The sequence below is a fragment of the Hypanus sabinus genome, chromosome 11 (genome assembly GCF_030144855.1).
Source record: "Hypanus sabinus isolate sHypSab1 chromosome 11, sHypSab1.hap1, whole genome shotgun sequence".
Classification (NCBI taxonomy): Eukaryota; Metazoa; Chordata; class Chondrichthyes; order Myliobatiformes; family Dasyatidae; genus Hypanus; species Hypanus sabinus.
In genome coordinates, this window is record NC_082716.1 from 44,329,555 (window position 1) to 44,348,347 (window position 18,793).

Sequence of the window (18,793 nt, forward strand, 5' to 3'; positions counted from 1 at the left end):
AATCACTGATAAATGAAACTGACGCAATGGCATCTGTTTATGATTGTTGCCTTCAACTTGCTATTTCTCATTAGTTATTTTCACTTCCATTTGACGGCATCTGTAGATTTAAAAATGTTCTTTTTAAAAAGTGTCCAAATTGCGAGAATTGTTCATTTTTTTACGTTAAATATATTTGGACTGATAATTGCGGGATTTCACCCCACGGCTCCCCGTCACCCTTACTCCCTGCCTTTCAGACAGCCAATTCTCCATTCTGCTTGGGCTTTGAATTTGCTTACCAGTTTTATTAAGTGACTGCCACAGGCACGAGAGGAAATGTGTCTGTCCTTGTATTTGCCGGCAAACAGTGCTGAGATAAGTCAGTCCAGGAAGTGTGTTCCATTGGAATTCCGGTGCCAGGTTTTATTTGTAGTCCTGGACTCGCGAACTTTTTTCAGTGCATGATGGGCTAAAGTGAAGGAACCAGCATGGCGGGGCACTTTACAGTCACTCAGGTAAAAGCAGGGCGATCTCACTCAAAATATTCGTACCGTTAATGCGTTTAGGACGATATCTATAAGATAAATCAGCAGATTGCGAAAAGCGGCTCTGGCCCTTGACAGCCCTTACATTTGACTCCATAACGTTCGCATTACATTGGGCCTGTGTGGCAAAGGCAAACGATTAACATGGAAACAAACCTGCGGGCGTAGTTTGCGGAAAGTTTGGGGCTTGTTTTTAAGTTTGTGTTGGGCCTACCCGGCCGAGGCCGACTGGCCTCCGGCCTTCGGCTGCCTCCAGAGGCTGGATTCATCGGCAGATGGGCTGGTACTGCGAAGGCGGCTGTTGTAGTGCAGCTTGGTGGGTGGGGGATGAACCAACAGGGTTTAAATTGTATCGGGAACATGTTTGGCAGATGTAACTTGCAAATTAAGGCCTCCGATTTAAGGGGACTAGATGTGTTCACTCTTAATGCAGTTCCTTATAAATTAACATCTTCTGTTTTGAGTGATAATACATTTGACCCCCCAGTCGTCGTACTTCGCTATTTTCTCATTATTTGTACTGGGCACTTCCTGCCTGCCTGCTCACCCACCCTTTCAGACAAACACTCTAATAATTAAATGGAGAGTGGGGAAGAGTGATTTTTTTCAATGATTCGGCACAACATAGTTCCTGTGCTGTACTGTTCTATGAGCAGACTGAAATTGTACTGGCCCTAAATAGATACTGTTATTTGATCACATAACGCAGTGTACGCTGTTGGCAGCCTTTTAAGTCACAGTGAACATAGATGGGAATTCAATGCGTCCAGATTGCATATTCTTTTACAAATCAGATGTTTAAGATTTAGAGACTTGAAAATGCACTTACTAGTCTATGATGAATTTCTGTATTACAAACTAAATTTGTCCTATTCCTACCACTCTTGTTGTAAGGAATTTGTTTCTTTGGAACTAAGATTAAAAAGTATATAATCAAAGGCATTTTCTTCTCATATATTAGCTTATCAGACAAAGTACAAAACCACAATGTGCCTACAGCCCTGAATTGCATTGTTTATTCCTGACCCATCTTGTTCCCTTTCTAAACCCATATTCTTCCCATCAAATTGCTAACCTTGGGGTTTCCATTCTGGCACTTTAACTCATATTGTGAATGATTTTCTTTCCTTGGCTGTCTTCAAACCTGTTGTTGTCATCCCTCATCCTTAAATAATGGACCCCTATCCAAGCCCTTTTCCTCTCAAGTTTTTTGAACATGCACTTTCCCACTTCTTTCTTCTTTTCCCAAAGTGCCTTGGTTCTATACCTCTAATCTGCTGTTCCTGCCATGTTACCAGAATGGTTGTTGTCAAAAATACTAATAATATCCTGTGAAATAATGATTGACTACAGCATCCTCCTTCATCCTTTTTGAGATGAGAAGGATAGAACACATTTATTTCCATCTTGCCTATCAAGTCACAACCAGAGAATCACCATTGAAGATGGGCGAATGAAGGGTCTTGGTCCAAAACATTGATTGTATATACATTTCCATAGATGTTGCCTGACCTGCTGAGTTCCTCCAGCATTTTGTGTGAATCACCTTTGAACGTTTCTTTTTCGATTCCACACCTCTTGTGCTTCTTAGAATATATCCTTTACTTACCATCACTTTCAGTGTGTCAGCATATTCTTCGCTCACCTGAGGTAATGCAAGTTTGAGATGAAACCCTCAAATAGCATTAAACATCTAGGAGCAATGATCCTTGCCTTTTGTATACTTCTGAGGCCTGGGCTATCTACAGCAAGCGCTAACTGTTCGGGAGGAAGATCACCATCACTGTCTCTGCAAAGTCTTCCAGATTACTGGCTTGATAACAAACTAAAGTCGGTGTCCATCTGAATATCTCATAAATAGAGGAATACTAGATAAACAGAGGAAAAGATTTAATGATCTCAAAACCTCCTTGGAAAAATGTAGGATCCACACCAAGTAATGAGATTTTGCTGCCCTGTGACTGCTTACAGTGGTGTTGAAGCATTTGGAATAGCTTTGAACATCTCAAGCTTGTGCACAGCTCTATGCATAGGCCACAGTTTCAGACAGTTCCAAAGCTATCCACCCTGTTGGGTACCTTCTTCTCCACTTGTGGCATGATCTGTGGGGCCCAACACTGGTTTCTTCAGTCATTTTGGAATTCACAGAACTGGAGGAGAAGTAAGTCATCCTTCTTCCCAAAGGATTGTCTAAGCCCACCCCCCCCCCCCCACCAACACTAACTCATTTACATTCAGCAACATCATCCAAAAATATTGCATCAGTTCTGCTCTGATGGTAGCCAATTCTGCCTAGTGCCCTAACCCTTCGGAAGTTTGCAACTTGTAATACTTCAATATCCAATACTCAGATCAGTAGAAATTTCCTCCGGCAAACCACAATTCATTCTTAGCTTGTCACACCAGACAGCCAGCCACTCTAGTGTTGTTTGGTTAATGTTGAGCAGGTCAGTATCAGCTAAATCTGATGAGAGTGGGCAGTTGCACAGAACGTGTTCAATGTTCTGCACCCTTTTGCCACACTCACAGGATTCGCTGGCCTTCAAACCCCACTTCACCATATTGTCTTCCGTCCTACAAACTCCCGCTCTCGCTCTGTTGAGAGTGCACCACTTCCGACCGTCAAACAGTGCCCCGCCTGGCAACATTTCTGTGGGGTTTGCACTGTATTATTTGGTGGGGTTCTGGCTTCTGTTTTTTGCTGGAGGTCAATCCTGTATGCTTGGGGGTGGGGGGGGGGGGTGTTCCGTGCGGTAGTTTCTCCACTGTAGAAAAGCTTTTCATCAATTCTAGGCGGTTAGAAACTGACATATGATGATGTACTGGGTGCCATGGATCCGAGTTCTGTTCACCTTTTTCAGTTTTTGTTGTTGCGTGCCCTTGGATCTCTGGGGGAGCAATGCCTACAAGTCTGTAAATGATGTTAGTGGGCGTGGATGCAGTGTACCTGTGATTATTTGGCAGACCTCGTTAAGCAATGGGTTTATTTTCTTCGCCTGGGCTGATCTGCCCCACACAGGTGCACAGTATTCTGCAGGTGCATAGCAGAGTGCCTGGGCAGTTGATCTAGTGTGTGAGCATTAGCTCCCCATTTCATGCCTGCTAATTTTTTCAAGAGAGAATTGCGAGAGCTAACTTTCCCTCGGAGTTTTTGGATGTGGGTGGCAAATGAGAGCGTTCTATCCAGTGTCATGCCCAGGTAAATTGAAGTTGGATAGTGTTCGAGCTCCTTCCCACACCAGAAGATCTTGAATTTCCGAGCTGCTTCTCGACTCCTCAGGTGGAATGCACACACTTGAGTTTTTGATGGATTTGGGTTCAGGGACCATTTTTCATAATACTGCTTTATTGCTTCATGGACTGCTGTAAGTTGTACTTCAACTTCTTGGAAGGAGTTAGCTTGTGTTGCTATGCATAGGTCATCTGCATAGATAAACCTGCGTGTGTTAGGAAAGGTTGGTAGGTCGTTTGTGTAAACATCAAATAGTAGAGGTGCCAGGACTGATCCTTGTGGTAGTCTGTTCTTTTGTGGATGCCACCTACTCTTAATTTCATTCATTCCTACATAAAATCTGTGATTTTCTAGGAGGCTTCTTATTACTTTGACTGTGGTTTCGTTCTTCAACATTTTAGATAATTTCAGTAGAAGGCCTTTGTGATTCACAGTGTCGTATGCTGCTGTTAAGTTGATGAATACTGCCCCTGTAATTTGTTGCATTTCAAAGCCATCCTCAATATACTGAGTTAAGTTCAAGACTTGAGCGCAGCAAGAGCGGCCTGGCCTGAACCCGGCTTGGTCTGGTGTTAGAAGTTCTTCGACTAAGGGGGATATTCTTTTCAGTACGAGTCTCTCATTGAGTTTACAGAGAGTGCAGAGCAAGGAAATTGGTCTGTTATTTTTTGGGAATGCTGGGGCTTTTATTGGGTTTTAGGAGAGCAACAACTTTGGCTGTTCTCCATTTTTAAAGTATTTTTAATGATCTTAGGCAACAGTTAAAAAGGGACAGAAGCCAGTGCAGTGCTTTAGGTCCAAGATGTTTAAGGAATTCATTAAGAATCCCATCTATGCGAGCAGCTTTGTTGGATTTTACCTGTGATACTTCATCTAATTCTTCAGGGTGAGAGGTGGGACGTTGTTATTCCTGTTTGAGAGAGCTGACTCTATCTCCTGATGTTGCCTTTTCTTTTGCCTCCGTTCCTTGTTATTTGGTCGACCATTTAATATTAGTTGGTGGGCAACCTGATTGGGTGTTACGGCAGCAATTCTCTGTGGTGGTCTATTGTCTGAGTTGAGTTTCCGAATGGTTGCCCGTGCCTTCTTACTGTCGTTGGTCATGTCTGTGTTTTCTGTCAGTTCCTGCCAATGCTGTTGTTTCTCTTGGCTCAGTAGGGACAGAACTAACTCTCCCATTTCATTTATGTCTTGACCAAACAGGTCTTGGTCGTATAAGTTGACATACTCATCATAGCTTTGCTTGATATCACTAGTTAAGCCCTGAATATATTTGGTTCTGCAGCCTTTGGGTATATTCTGCTGCGCTACTATCCAGATTAGTCGGACAAATTCATCATAATGATCAGGTTCTGGTGGTATGGTGTCGATAAATTGATCCAATTCGCTTTTCTCAGATTAAATCTTGGTAAGTACTTTAATGGTACAGGTCTCAGAACTGGAAGGGATTCTACCTGGACTGGACAATGTTGGGATTTGGGTATATATTGGAGGACTGTTCGTGTGAAGAGGTTGGAGCTTGCTGAGGTAACAAAGGCAAGGTCTGTGTTGTATCCTTTTCTCCATCTGGCACTTGTGAAGGTAGGGTTGTCCTTTAACTCATATAGTAGCTCAAGGCTGTTATTTCGAGCCCATGATACAACTCCTTCTCCGTTTGCATCACCATCTTCGTATTCCCAGTTGGTGCTATGGCTACTAAAGTCACCAATAATGAGGTACATTTTGTCTTGGAGATCTAGGTTAGGTGGCCACATGAATGGTTCATTAGGGGGGTTTGTTGACTGAGATGATATTTATGTGTTTTGTTTCAACTTTCAGAAGTTCCATTGAACCAGCTTAGATGTTTGCTGTGCTCATTACTATAGATTTATCTTTAATGAAGATTGCACTTCCAAAGTTTGACTAGGAGCGTCAGTAGCCAAGTGCATTGCTGGCATGTAGGGTTGGATGTTCAGCCTATGAGTTTCTTGTAGATCTAAGACATAACCTTTGAAGGCCACAAGCTCTTATTCCCAGTTCCATTTTTCCTTGTCTCTCTTGCTGGCAAATTGAACCAGCATCTTTGATTTTAGATTGACTCCAGAATGAAATATTGACCACAATCCTCTTTTATTTTAGTGAAAGCTTTCATAAATATAGTATTCTTGAAAACTGAGTATCATTGGTTGCACTGTAGATATGAGAGCTGACATTGCTGAAGTTAATCTTTCTGAGAGAAAGAAGCTGAACACTACCTTGTGATCCCTCTGCCGTATTATTTATGTACTTTCATTGTAATTTGTACTCAATTTATGACTTTCACCGTGCTGCTGCCACAAAACAGATTTGCCCGATGTTCAGTGGGATTGTCAGGCCTCCTACAAGGGAGGGGGGGGGGGGGCGGGTGTGTGCCCTGTTGCTCTTCTCACTCAGTTGGTCGCTTTCTCTGGACTGCGACGGCCGCGGCCCCGGTACAGGGACCTCCGGCCCTGACCTTGTCCTTGCACCCCACCCACAACCAGCCGTACCTGACCAAGGCATCTGGCGGCAGGCGGGCGGGAAGCTGAAGTTTGGGCCCGGAGGCTGTCTAATGAAGCCCTCAAAACTGCTTCAGCACCCTGAGTCCAAGCACCCAGCACTTAAAGACAAGCCCGATGAGTTTTGTGAGTGGAAAAAACGTGAGCAACGCGGAACAGAAGCTAAGTGCCAAGAGCTGCGAAAACTAAATTACGGAATAGACTGGACATAAGGAACCTGCTTCAAGTATCGCTGTATTCCTGTCGTGTTTAATACCCCCACCCCCCGTCAGCGGGTCCGCATGAATATTGTCAATATTAAACCAGTCCGCTGTTCCAAAAAATGGTGGGTACCCTGGTGTTTATACATTATTTCTATTTCCGGTTTGTGGGGTTTTACTTCTGGTATTTTCTGCCCTGGTGCGCATGCATGTAACTCATTAATCTGGGGTTGATCTCGCCTTTAACTAAGGCTGAGGTAAGGGATCTTGGGCTTAAAAAGGTTGGTGACCACTAATGTAAAGCAACACACACAAACTGCTGGAGGAACTCAGCAGGCCAGGCAGCACCTATGGAAAAAAGTACAGTTGACATTTTGGGCCAAAACCCTTCAGCAGGACTGGCGAAAAAATACTGAGGAGTAGAATAACCTCCAGCATTTTGTGTGTGTTGCTTGGATTTCCAGCATCTGCAGATTTTCTCTTGTTTGAACATCCATGTAAATTTGCTCTGTACTCTTTCAACCTTATTTACATCTTTCCTGTAGGTAGGTGACCAAAACTGCACACAGTACTCCAAATTAGGCCTCACCAACATCTTATACAACTTCAACAAAACATCCCATCTCCTGTACTCAATACATTGATTTATGAAAGCCAATGTGTCAAAAGCTTTCTTTGTAACCCTATCTACCTGTTGACGCCACTTTCAACAAATTGTGGACCTTTATTCCCAGATCCCTTTTTCCTATCACACTCCTCTGTGGCTTACTGCTCACTGACTGAGAGCTACCCTGGCTGGTCTTACCCAAGGGCAATATCTTGCACTTGTCTGCATTAAATTCCATCTACCATTCCTCAGCCCATTTTTCCAGCTGGTCCAGATCCTGCTACAATCCATGACAGTCTTCCTCACGACACCCCTGGTCTTGGTGTCATCCGCAAATTTGCTGATCCGTTTAACCACATTATTATCCAGATTGTTGATATAGATGACAAACAACAAAGGATCTGGCACCGATCTCTGCAGCACACCATTAGTCACAGGCTTCCATTCAGAGAGGCAACCCTCTACTACCACCCTCTGGCTTCTCCCACAATGCAAACATCCAAGCCAATTTACTACCTCATCTTGAATGCCAAGCAACTGGAGCTTATCGACCAACCTTGTCAAATGCCTTACTAAAGTCCATGTAGATAACATCCACTGCCTTGCCTTCATCAGCTTTCCTGGTAACTTTCTTGAAAAACACTTATTAGTCAGATATGACCTACCAAGCACAAAGCAGTGCTGACAATCCTTAATCAGTCACTGTCTATCCAAGTACCTATATGCCCAGTCCCTCAGAATGCCCTCTAATTTTCTCACCAGCCTATCTTGAACAGTGGAACAACATTGCCTATCCTTGAATCCCCCGGTACCTTACCTATTGCTAAGGATGATTTAAATATTCCTGCAATGGCCCTTTAATCAAGTTGTTTTCACTCTTAACCTCTGTAGCTGTTGATCTCCAGCAATTTTCACTTAGGCTGTTTATAAACTCGACCAGACCAATTCTCCGAGATAACTTTTATCTTCTAGCTGTCTCTTGAGGATTGCTGAAATTTAATCTTTCTGTTGACAGATGTGCCTTGAGATGTTTAATCTGCAATTTCCTCCTAAAACTTTCACTTCTTTGCATCTCTATTGCTTCATTTAAAAACGCTCCTTCAGGCCTACATCCTTGACTAAGTTTTTGGTCTAATATTTATTTATGAGGCTTATTGGTAAATTCTGTTTTGAAGTTTTGTGATATGCATTGCAGTATTTTGTTAAATTAAGGGCATGTGGCAACTCACTTTCTGCGCAGGCGAACCGGCTCACAAATAGTCAGCGCGCGGGGGGAGACTTTGGTAATGCACCTCTGACGTCATTTCTGCCCGGAGAGGGCGGGCGCTAGGGATTAAATGCCAGCGCTGCGAAGTTTGAATAAACTAGTCTCGAAACGACTTACCGACTGCAGGCAACACATAAGAGTACGAATTAAGGCTAAAAGTTGTTGAATATACGTAAAATAATAGGCAATTAAAATATTTATCATACTTGGTCAGGTTGACTCACACCTGACAATGCAGTCGTATTCAGTAGGGATGGATCGATGCTTAGGGGAGTGACCGGGAAGGATAATGTGTTTTTTTCCTCTCTGAACTCACAGAAGCGTTTCCCAAACGATGTTTGCATTGCAATGATTGCAGAATGTAAATACTCCGAATTTATCATATCGTGACCTTGTTTGAACTCTCTCAAATTGGGGAAGTGAGACAATGTGCCTTTCTGTAAATCTCTGGCAAGCCCTGTCAACTTGCGCTTGAATGCCAAAACATCCTCCAACATGTGCAGGGCTGTACGTCCTTACCCCTGAAGAGCTGTGTTCAGCGTGTTCAGGTGCACTGTCATGTTCACCATGAAGTGTAGCTTTTCCAGCCACTCTGGCTGTTCCAGCTCAGGAAAGGTGAGCCCTTTGCTGCCCAGGAAAGTTTTCACTTCTTCCAGACACGCGACAAAGCGTTTCAGCACCTCCCCTCTGGACAGCCAGCGATAAAAACACGTTGTAGCGGTGTGCTACACACAGTCAGTAAACTGCAGTCAAAGATAGCTTTATTCGAACTAAACAGCCTTGCTTTTAAGCCTCCCTCAACCCGCCCCCCCATGGGCGCGGATGCTCCAAAAAACACGTACTCACAAACCCCCGTAGGCGATCTCCCTTAGCCTGAACGCTGGCTAATTGTGAGCTGGTTCGGATGTGTCAGGAAATGGGTCGCCACAATGTCTTATTTAGATTGTACAAGATCACCATAATCTTCAAATTTAGAATTACATTTCAAAAACTAATAAACTAACATAAAATACATTTTAATTAAATACTGACCAATTATTTCCCAAAGCAACAGGGAGCCGCTGCACAGACGTAAAAGAGCCACATGTGGCTCCGGAGCCGCAGGTTGCCGACCCCCGGTCTAGACCTTTCAATATTCGAAAGGTTTCAATGATATCCCTTCTCATTTTTTAAAATTCTGAGTACAGGCCTAGAGCTATCAAAAACTCCTCTTACATTAAGCCTTTCCTTCTCAGAATCATTCTTGTGAGCCAGCAAATCTCGCCTTAGATAAGGGGCCAAAACTGCTCACAATGCTCCAAGTGTGGTCTGACCAATGCCTTGTAAAGCCTGCATCATGTCTTAATGTTTTAGCCCTTTCGAATGAGTGCTGATGTTGTATTTGTTCAGAATCCTGGTTTCTGAAAGAGGCGGCTGAAGAGATTGTGGAGGCATTAGTAATGATCTTTCAAGAATCACTAGATTCTGGAATGGTTCTAGAGGACTGTAAATTTCACTCCACTCTTCAAGAAGGGAGAGAAGGAGAAGAAAGGAACTTTGGTCAGTTAGTGTGACCTTGGTGGCTGGAAATATGTTGGAGTCAATTGTTAAGGATGTGGTATCAGGGTACTTGGAGGCACATGATAAAATAGGCCATGGTCAGCATGGTTTCCTCAAAGGAAAATCTTGCCTGACAAATCTGTTGGAATCCTTTGAAGAAATAACATGCAGGATAGATGAAGGAGAATTAGCTGACGTTGTTTACTTGGACTTGCAAAACACCTTAGACAAGGTGCCACATATGAGACTGCTAAACAAGTTATGAACCTATGTTATTACAGGGAAGATTCTAGCATGGATAGAGCAGTGGCTGATTTGCAGGGGCAAAGAGTGGGAATAAGGGGAGCCTTTTCTGATTGGCTGCCGGTGACGAGTGGTGTTCCACAAGGGTCTTATATGTCAATAATTTGAATGATGAAATTGATAGTTTTTTTGCAAAATTTGCAGATGTTACAAAGGTAGGGGAACAACAGGTAGTTTTGAGGAAGTGAAGAAGCTACAGAAGGACAGACGGATTAGGAGAATGGGCAAAGAAATGGTAGATGGAACACACTGTTGGGAAGTGTATGGTCATACACTTTGGAAGAAAAAAAATAAAAGGCTAGAGTATTCTCTAATGGAGAGAAAATACAAAAAAACTGAGGAGCAAAGAAACTTGGAAGTCCTTGAGCAGGATTCCCTAAAGGTTAATTTGCAGATTGAATCTGTGATGAGGAAGGTAAATGCAATATTAGCATTCATTTTAAGAGGACTAGAATATAAAAGCAAGGATGTAATGTTTGAGACTTTATAAAGCACTGGTGAGACCACACCGAGAATTGTGAGCAGTTTTGAGCCCCTTATCTTAGAAAGGATGTGATGAAACTGGAGAGGGTTCAAAGGAAGTTCACGAAAATGATTCCAAGATTGAACAGTTTGTCGTATGAAGAGTGCTTGATGGTCTGGGCTTGTATTCACTAGAATTCAGAAGAATGAGGGGTGACACCTATCAAATGGTGAAAGGCCTTTATAGAGTGGATGTAGCAAGGATGTTTCCTGTGGTGGGAGAGTCCAAGACTAGGCGATACAGCCTCAGAATAGAGGGGCACCCTTTTAGAATGGAGACGAGGAGGAATTTCTTTAGCCAGTGAGTGGTGAATCTGGAAGTCATTGCCACAGGCAACTGTGGAGGCCAAGTCGTTATGTATTTTTCAGGCAGATGTTGATAGATTCTTGATTGGTCAGGGCATGAAGGGATATGGGGAGAAGGCAGGAGATTGGGGCTGAGAGGGAAAATGGATCTGCCTTGATGAAATGGCGAGTAAACTTGATGGGCCAAATGGCCAAATTCTGCTCCTTTGTCTTATGGTTTTATTTGCCTTCCTTTCCACAGGGTCAATTTGCAAGTTAACCTTTAGGGAATCCTGTACAAGGACTCCTGAGTCCCTTTGCACCTCTGATTTTTAAAAAATTTTCTTCTCATTTTAAAAAAAAGTCTCCACTAAAATGCAGGGCGATGCACTTCCCTATACTCTATGCAATCTGCCACTTCTTTGCTTATTTTCTCAAACTGTCCAAGTCCTTCTGCAGATTCCCTGCTTCCTCAACACTACCTGTCTGTCCACCTATCATTTGTATCATCTGCAAACTGGGCCACAGGGCTATCAATTCTGTCATCCAAATCATTGACATATGAAGTAAAAAGAAGTGGTCCCAACTCGGACAGATGTGGAATACCACTAGTCACTGGCAGCCAACTAGAAAAGGCTCTCTTTATTCCCACTCTTTGCATCTTGCTACTGCTTTATCCAAGCCAGAATCTAACCTGTAGTACCATGGGTTTTGATCTTGTTAAGCAGCCTCATGTGCAGGACCTTGTCAAAGGCCTTCTGAAATTCCAAGTACAGAACGTCAACTGATTCTCCTTTATCTGTCCTGATATTTCTTGAAAGAATTCCAATAGATTTGTCAGGCAAGTTTTCTCCTAAAGGAAACCAAGCTGATTTTGGCCTGCTTTATCAAGTGCATCCAAGAAACCGAAACCTCATCCTTAATAATGGACTCCCAACATCTTCCCAACCATTGAAGTCAGGCTAACCTATATTTTCTTTCTTCCGCCTCCTTCCCTTACTAAAGAGTGGTGTGACATTTGCAATTTCTCTGGAACCATTCCAGAATCTAGTGATTTCTGAAAGGTCATTACTTCACAGTCTCTTCAGCAATCTCTTACAGAACCCTGGAGGGTAGTCTGTCTAGTTCAGGTGACTTACCTATCTTTACACCTCTGATCTTCACCAACACTTTCTCCTTGGTAATAGCAACAACACTCACTTCTGCCCCCTGATGCTCTCAAATTGCCAGCACATTGCTATTGTCCTCCACAGATAAGACTGATGCAAAAAACTTAAGTTCATCTGACATTTCTCTGTTCCCCATTACTCCTGCTGCAGCATTATTTCCCTCTCAAACTGCAGGGTGAATTCTATCATGTTGCGATCACTGGCTCTCAAGGGTTTGTTTACCTTAAGCTCCCAAATCAAATCTGGTTCATTATACAACACCCAATCCAGAATTATCTTTTCCCTAGTGGAGTCAACCACAATTTGCTCCAAAAAGTCATCTTGTAGGCATTCTACAAGTTCCTTCCTTTGGGATCTAGCACCAATCTGATTCTCTCAATCTCCTTGCACATTGAAATCCCTCGTTATCATCTTGCCATTATTACATGCATTTTCTGTTTTCCATTATGTTCCACATTCTGGCTACTGTTCGGGAGCCTGTATATAACTCCGATCAAGGTCTATTTATCCTTACAGTATCTTAACTCTATACACAAGGATCCTACATCTTCCAATCCTATGTCACCTCTTTCAAAGGAGCTAATTTAATTTTTATCAACAGAACCACCTCATCCCTCTGCTTATCTGCCTGTCCTTTTGATACAAGGTATATCCTTGGATGTTAAGCTCCCAACTATGATCTTCTTTCAGGCACACCACAATAATGCTCACAACATCTTGCCTATCAATCTCTAACTGAGCTGCAAGATCATCTACCTTATTCTGCATACTGCGACATTCTAATATAACACCTTCGGTCCTGTATTTGTCATCTTTTTTTGATTTTTGTTCCCATGTTAAACTTCACAGCGCAGAGACTGCAATTTTGCTCTATCAATTGCCTGTTGAACCTCACAGTCTACACACATGGCATTGACTTGTATACAGACTGATCCATCCTCAGCCTATCACTCTGGTTCCCATCCCCCAGCCAAATGAATTTAATCCCTCCCCAAAAGCTCTAGCAACTGTGCCCAGAAGGATTTTGGTCTCACTTTGGTTCAGGTGTAACTTGGCAGTAATCTCTTTCCCAGAAGAGATCCCAATGATACAGAAATCTGAAACCCTGCACCACTTTCTCAGCTATGCAGTCATCTGTTCCATCATGCCCGACTAGGGCATGGCACAGTGGGTAATCCAGAGTTTACTATCTTGGAGGTCCTGTTCTTTAACCTGTTCTCTAACTCCCTATACTCACTTTGCTGGACCTCTTCCCCCTTTCCACCCAGTCATTAGGGTCAGTGTGCTCTATGATCTATGGCTGCTCACTGTCCCTCTTGAGAATCATCTGTAGCCACTCTGAGCCAATCTGGACCTCAGCACCTGGGAGGCAACATACTCTTTTATCCATCCCTGTAACTATTGATTCTCCTACCACTACCACTTCCCCTGACTTCTGCTGAGCCTCAGGGCTGCTGCTGCTGTGCCCTGATAGGTCACCCCCCCCCCCACCCAGCAGGGTAAACCTGCCACTCTGAGGGGAATGGCCGCAGGGGACCCTGCACTGACTGCTAACTTCCCTTACTTCTGGTGGTCACCCATCTGCTATTGGAAGGCTGCACCCTGGTTTCTGACAATTTCCATTGTCCGTTCAAGTTAAGAAAAAAAACACTGCTCATAACATTTACAGTAAATCATTTCTGAGAAACCAAAACAGTCCTGAATCTTTTTCAATACATGATGTCTCGGTTGGACCTGCATGGTTGCATATTGAAGTTCAGGGGTTTTACACAGTCATTGAAGTTTATACATCTCAGTTTGGTCAATGACTATTATGATAGTTCATACTTTATACTGTTTATTTATTTTGTATTCTCTATTGTTATCAGCACCGTTGTCATATTTTCATGTTTGCATAAAACTTGCTGAAGAGAGTGGAGAGGGTCAGCAACTTTAAATTCCTCAGTGTTATCATTTTTGAGGACTGTCCTAAGCCCAACATGGCAGCACCTCTACTTCCTTAGGAGTTTGTGAAGAGTCAACATAACACCTGAAACTTTGACAAACTGCTATAGATGTGCAGTGGAGAGCATATTGACTGGCTGCATCACAGCCTGGTATGGAAACACTAATGCCCTTGAATGGAAAATCCTACAAAAAGTAGTGGATCCAGCCCAGTATGTCATGGGTAAAGCCCTCTCCACCATTTAACACATATACATCAAATGCTGTTGCAGAAAAGCAGCATCCATTATCAGGCATCCCCACTACCCAGGTCACGTCCTGTCTCACTGCTGCCGTCAGGAAGAAGGTACAGAAACTTCAGGACTCGCACCTTCAGTTTCAGGAACAGTTACTACTCCTTAGCCACTAGGCTCTTAAACCAAATGGGTAACTTCACTCAACTTCACTTGCCCGATCATTGAAAAGTTCCTGCAATGAATGAACTCACTTTCAAGGAGTCTTCATCTCATATTCTCAATATTTATTGCTTATTCATCTATTATTTCTTTATTTTTGTATTTGCGTAGTTTGTTGTCTTCTCCACTTCGGTGGAATGCCCAAGTTGAGTGGTCTGTCATAGATTCTGTTATGGTTATTATTCTATAGATTTATTGGATATGCCCACAAAAATGAATCTTATGGTGGTATATGTTGACAGATATGTACTTTGATAATAAATTTACTTTGAACTTGTATAAGATGTAATGACACAGCAACAGACCATTTGGCCCAATGAGTCAATGCTTGTGTTTGTGCTATGCTCAAGCCAACTCCCATTTATCTATCTATCTATCTATCTACCTACCTATTTATTTATTTATTTATCTATTAATTAATTAATTAATTAATTAAGATTCTGCATGGAATAGGCCCTTCTATTAGGATAACTATTTGGAATTAATACACAGTTTTGCAGTTTTCTGGATTTTTATTACCCTCTGCATGCCATCTTGGCTGAACAGAGGAGTACTTTTAGTAATAGACTAAGACAACTACACTGCTCTGAAGAGTGCTATTTTAGGTCATACTTACCTTTGGCCATTTTGTTCTATAATGAGTCAACCTATAGCTGGGAAAGTGATGACACCCCCACTTCTTCCTGGTAGACTGTTTGCGGTAACTTATTTTTTATTCTTTCTTATTTCTCTTCTAATATTTATATATTTGTCCATTTGTAATGCTATTATGACACTGTAATTCCCTTTGGGATCAATAAAAGTATTTACTGTAGTGTTTTTGGTAGTGTTCTAATTTGTTCTGTATTTCATTTAAATACATAATCTCTTACTCAGTTAAATGGTAGTTTATCTTTTTTATACCATAGAACCATAGAACAGTGCAGCACAGAAAACAGGCCATTCGGCTCTTCTAGTCTGTGCCAAAAGTTTATTCTGCTAGTCCCATTGACCTGCACCCAGTCCATAACCCTCCAGACCTCTCCCATCCACGTATCCATCCAATTTATTCTTAAAACTTAAGAGTGAGCCTGCATTTACCACGTCAGATGGCAGCTTGTTCCACACTTCCACCACTCTCTGAGTGAAGAAGTTCCACCTAATGTTCCCCCTGTACCTTTCCACTTTCACCCTAAAGTCATGTCCTCTCGTATTTATCTCTCCTAATCTAAGTGGAAAGAGCCTACTCGCATTTACTCTTTCTATACCCCTCATAATTTTGTAAACCTCTAACAAATCCCCCCTCATTCTTCTATGCTCCAAAGAATAAAGTCCTAACCTATTCAATCTTTTCCTGTCACTCAACTCCTGAAGACCCGGCAACATCCTAGTAAATCTTCTCTGCATTCTTTCAATCTTACTGATCTCCTTCCTATAGTTAGGTGACCAGAACTGTACACAATATTACAAATTTGGCTTCACCAATGTCTGATACAACCTCACCATAACATCCCAACTCCTATACTCAGTGCTTTGATTTATGAATGCCAGGATGCCAAAAGCCTTCTTTACAACCCTGTCTACCTGTGACACCACTTTCAGGGAATTATGTATCTGAACTCCCAGATCCTTTTGTTCCTTCCCATTCCTCAGTGCCCTACCATTTACTGTGTATGTCCTACCTTGATTTGTCCTTCCAAAATGCAACACCTCACACTTGTCGGCATTAAATTTCATCTGCCATTTTCTGGCCCATTTTTCCAGTTGGTCCAGATCCCTCTGCAAGCTTTGGAAAGTCTTCCTCACTGTCCACAACACCTCCAATCTTAGTGTCATCAACAAACTTGCTGATCCAATTTATCACATTATCATCTAGATCATTGATATAGACAACAAACAAAAATGGTCCCAGCAGAGATCCCTGAGGCACACCACTAGTCACAGGCCTCCAGTCTGAGAAGCAATCATCCACTACCACTCTGTCTTCTCCCACATAGCCAATTTCGAATCCAGTTTACAACCTCTCCATGGATACCTAGTGTCTGAACCTTCTGAACTAACCTCCCATGTGGGACCTTGTCAAAGGCCTTACTAAAGTTCATGTAGACAACATCCACAGCCTTTCCTTCATCTACTTCTTGGTAACCTCCTCAAAAAACTACAAGATTCGTTGAACACGATCTACCATGCACAAAGCTATGCTGACCATCCTCATTCATCCCTTGGTTGTCCATATACTTGTATATCCAATCTCTCAGAACACCTTCCAATAATTTACCTACTACTGATGTCCAGCTCATTGGCCTGTAATTACCTGGTTTACTTTTGGAGCTTTTTTAAAACAATGGAACAACATGAGCTACCCGCCAATCCTTTGGCACTGCACCCGTGTCTAAGGACATTTAAAATATTTCTGCCAGGGCCCCTACAATTTCTACACAAGTTTCTCTCAAGGTCTGAGGAAATATCAAGTCAGTCCCAGGGGATTTATCTGCCTTTATTCACTGTAAGGCAGCAAGCACCTCCTCCTCTTTAACCCCTATATGTTCCATGACACTACTGCTTGTTACCCATTGTTCCATATACGCTATGGCAGTTTTCCTCAGTAAATACTGATGCAAAAAAACTGTTTAAGATCTCCCCCATATCGTGAGGCTCCACACATAGATGACCACTCTGATCTTCTAGAGGACCAATTCTGTCCCTTACTATCCTTTTACTTTTAATATACTTGTAGAAACCCTTCGGGTTTACCTTCACATTATCTGCCAAAGCAACCTCATGTCTTTTTACCTTCCTGATTTGCTTCTTTAGTATTTTCTTACATTTTCTATACTCTTCAATTACCTCATTTGTTCCTTGTTGCTGATACCTGCTATACACCTCTTTCTTTTTCTTAACCAGATCGCCAATATCCCTTGAAAACCAAAGTTCCTTATGCCTGTTAACTTTGCCTTTAATCCTGGCAGGAACATGCAAACTCTGCACTCTCAAAATTTCGCCTTTGAAGGCTTTCCACTTACTAAACACATCCTTGCCAGAAAACAACTTATCCCAATCCAGTCTTCCTAGATCCTTTCTCATTTCCTCAGAATTGGCTCTTCTCCAGTTTAGAACCTCAACTCGAGGACCAGGCCTATCCTTATCTATAATTAACTTGAAACCAATGACATTATGGTCACTGGACCCAAAATGTTTGCCTACACGTACTTCTGTCATCTGACCTGTCTGATTCCCTAATAGGAGATCAAGTATTGCATCTTCTCTCCTAGGTACCTCTATATATTGATTTAGAAAACTTTCCTGAACACATTTTCAAACTCCAAGCCACCTAGCCCTTTCACAGTGTGGAAGTCCCGGTCAAAATGTGGAAAGTTAAAATCTCCTACTATTACAACTTTCTGTTTCTTAGATTGGTCTGCTATCTCTCTACAGATTTGCTCCTCCAATTCTCTCTGACAATTGGGCTGTCTATAATACAGCCCTATTAGTGTGGTTACACCTTTTCCGTTCCTCAGCTCTACCCTTCTTAACTATGTCCATGAAACTTCAGCTAATTGGGACAGCTGCTTAATTGGGCCAAAGTATACTGATCCTGATATGCCCCAATTAACTGAAATCCACTGCATGTTCTTCCTTGGGTGGAGATGAAAATAGTACCTGTACTCCAGATGTAGTTTCAGGAGCATGCTGCAAGTTTATATCAAAACATCCTTTGTTTTCCATGCCTTTTGTAATAAAGACCAATATTCCATCATCCTTGCTAATTACTTACTGTCCTGCATGACAAATCTGTCTGTCTTATGTATCAAATCTCTGCAGATCCCTTTGTTGGACAACATTTTGTAGTCCCATGCTATTTCCATAAGTGCTTTTTCATTTTTCTTTCCCAAGGGTATTACCTGATATTTGCAAATATTATATGATAATTGTCAGCTTCCAGTTTACTCAACTAATCTGTATCCCCCTTCAAACTTTGTGTGTTCTGTTAACTTGCTGAACCATCCATCTTGTATTTTCAGCAAAAATGTTTCTTCATTCAAGTGCCGAAGATTGTAAATAATAGAAGTCCCAGCACTGATCTTGTTGCCACTCTCATCACTGATTGCCAAATGATGCTATTTAGTGTGGCTGCTGTTTTTCTGTTAGCTACTTCCCTGTTCGTGTCAACATATAACCCTCTTCTTAAGCAAGAACTTTTAAGGTGCCACTTTATTGAATGCCTTCTGGAAAATACAAATACCTTGC

At 42.2% G+C, this 18,793-nt stretch overlaps 1 protein-coding gene across 3 annotated transcripts in view; it reads left to right on the forward strand.

Annotated features, from left to right (window-relative positions):
- The first annotated feature begins 340 nt into the window (after positions 1-340).
- eps15 (epidermal growth factor receptor pathway substrate 15) overlaps positions 341-18,793 on the forward strand; it is a 152,237-nt gene continuing 133,784 nt past the window's right edge. The window contains exon 1 of one of the 3 annotated variants that reach the window (XR_009514743.1): positions 341-497. Coding sequence is in view for 2 of the 3 variants with exons in the window: in XM_059984256.1 (XP_059840239.1) it covers positions 471-497 (27 nt within the window). In the remaining variant the exon portion in view is untranslated. The remainder of the gene's footprint in view (positions 498-18,793) is intronic. The other 2 variants (XM_059984256.1, XM_059984255.1) reach the window with 2 other exon arrangements.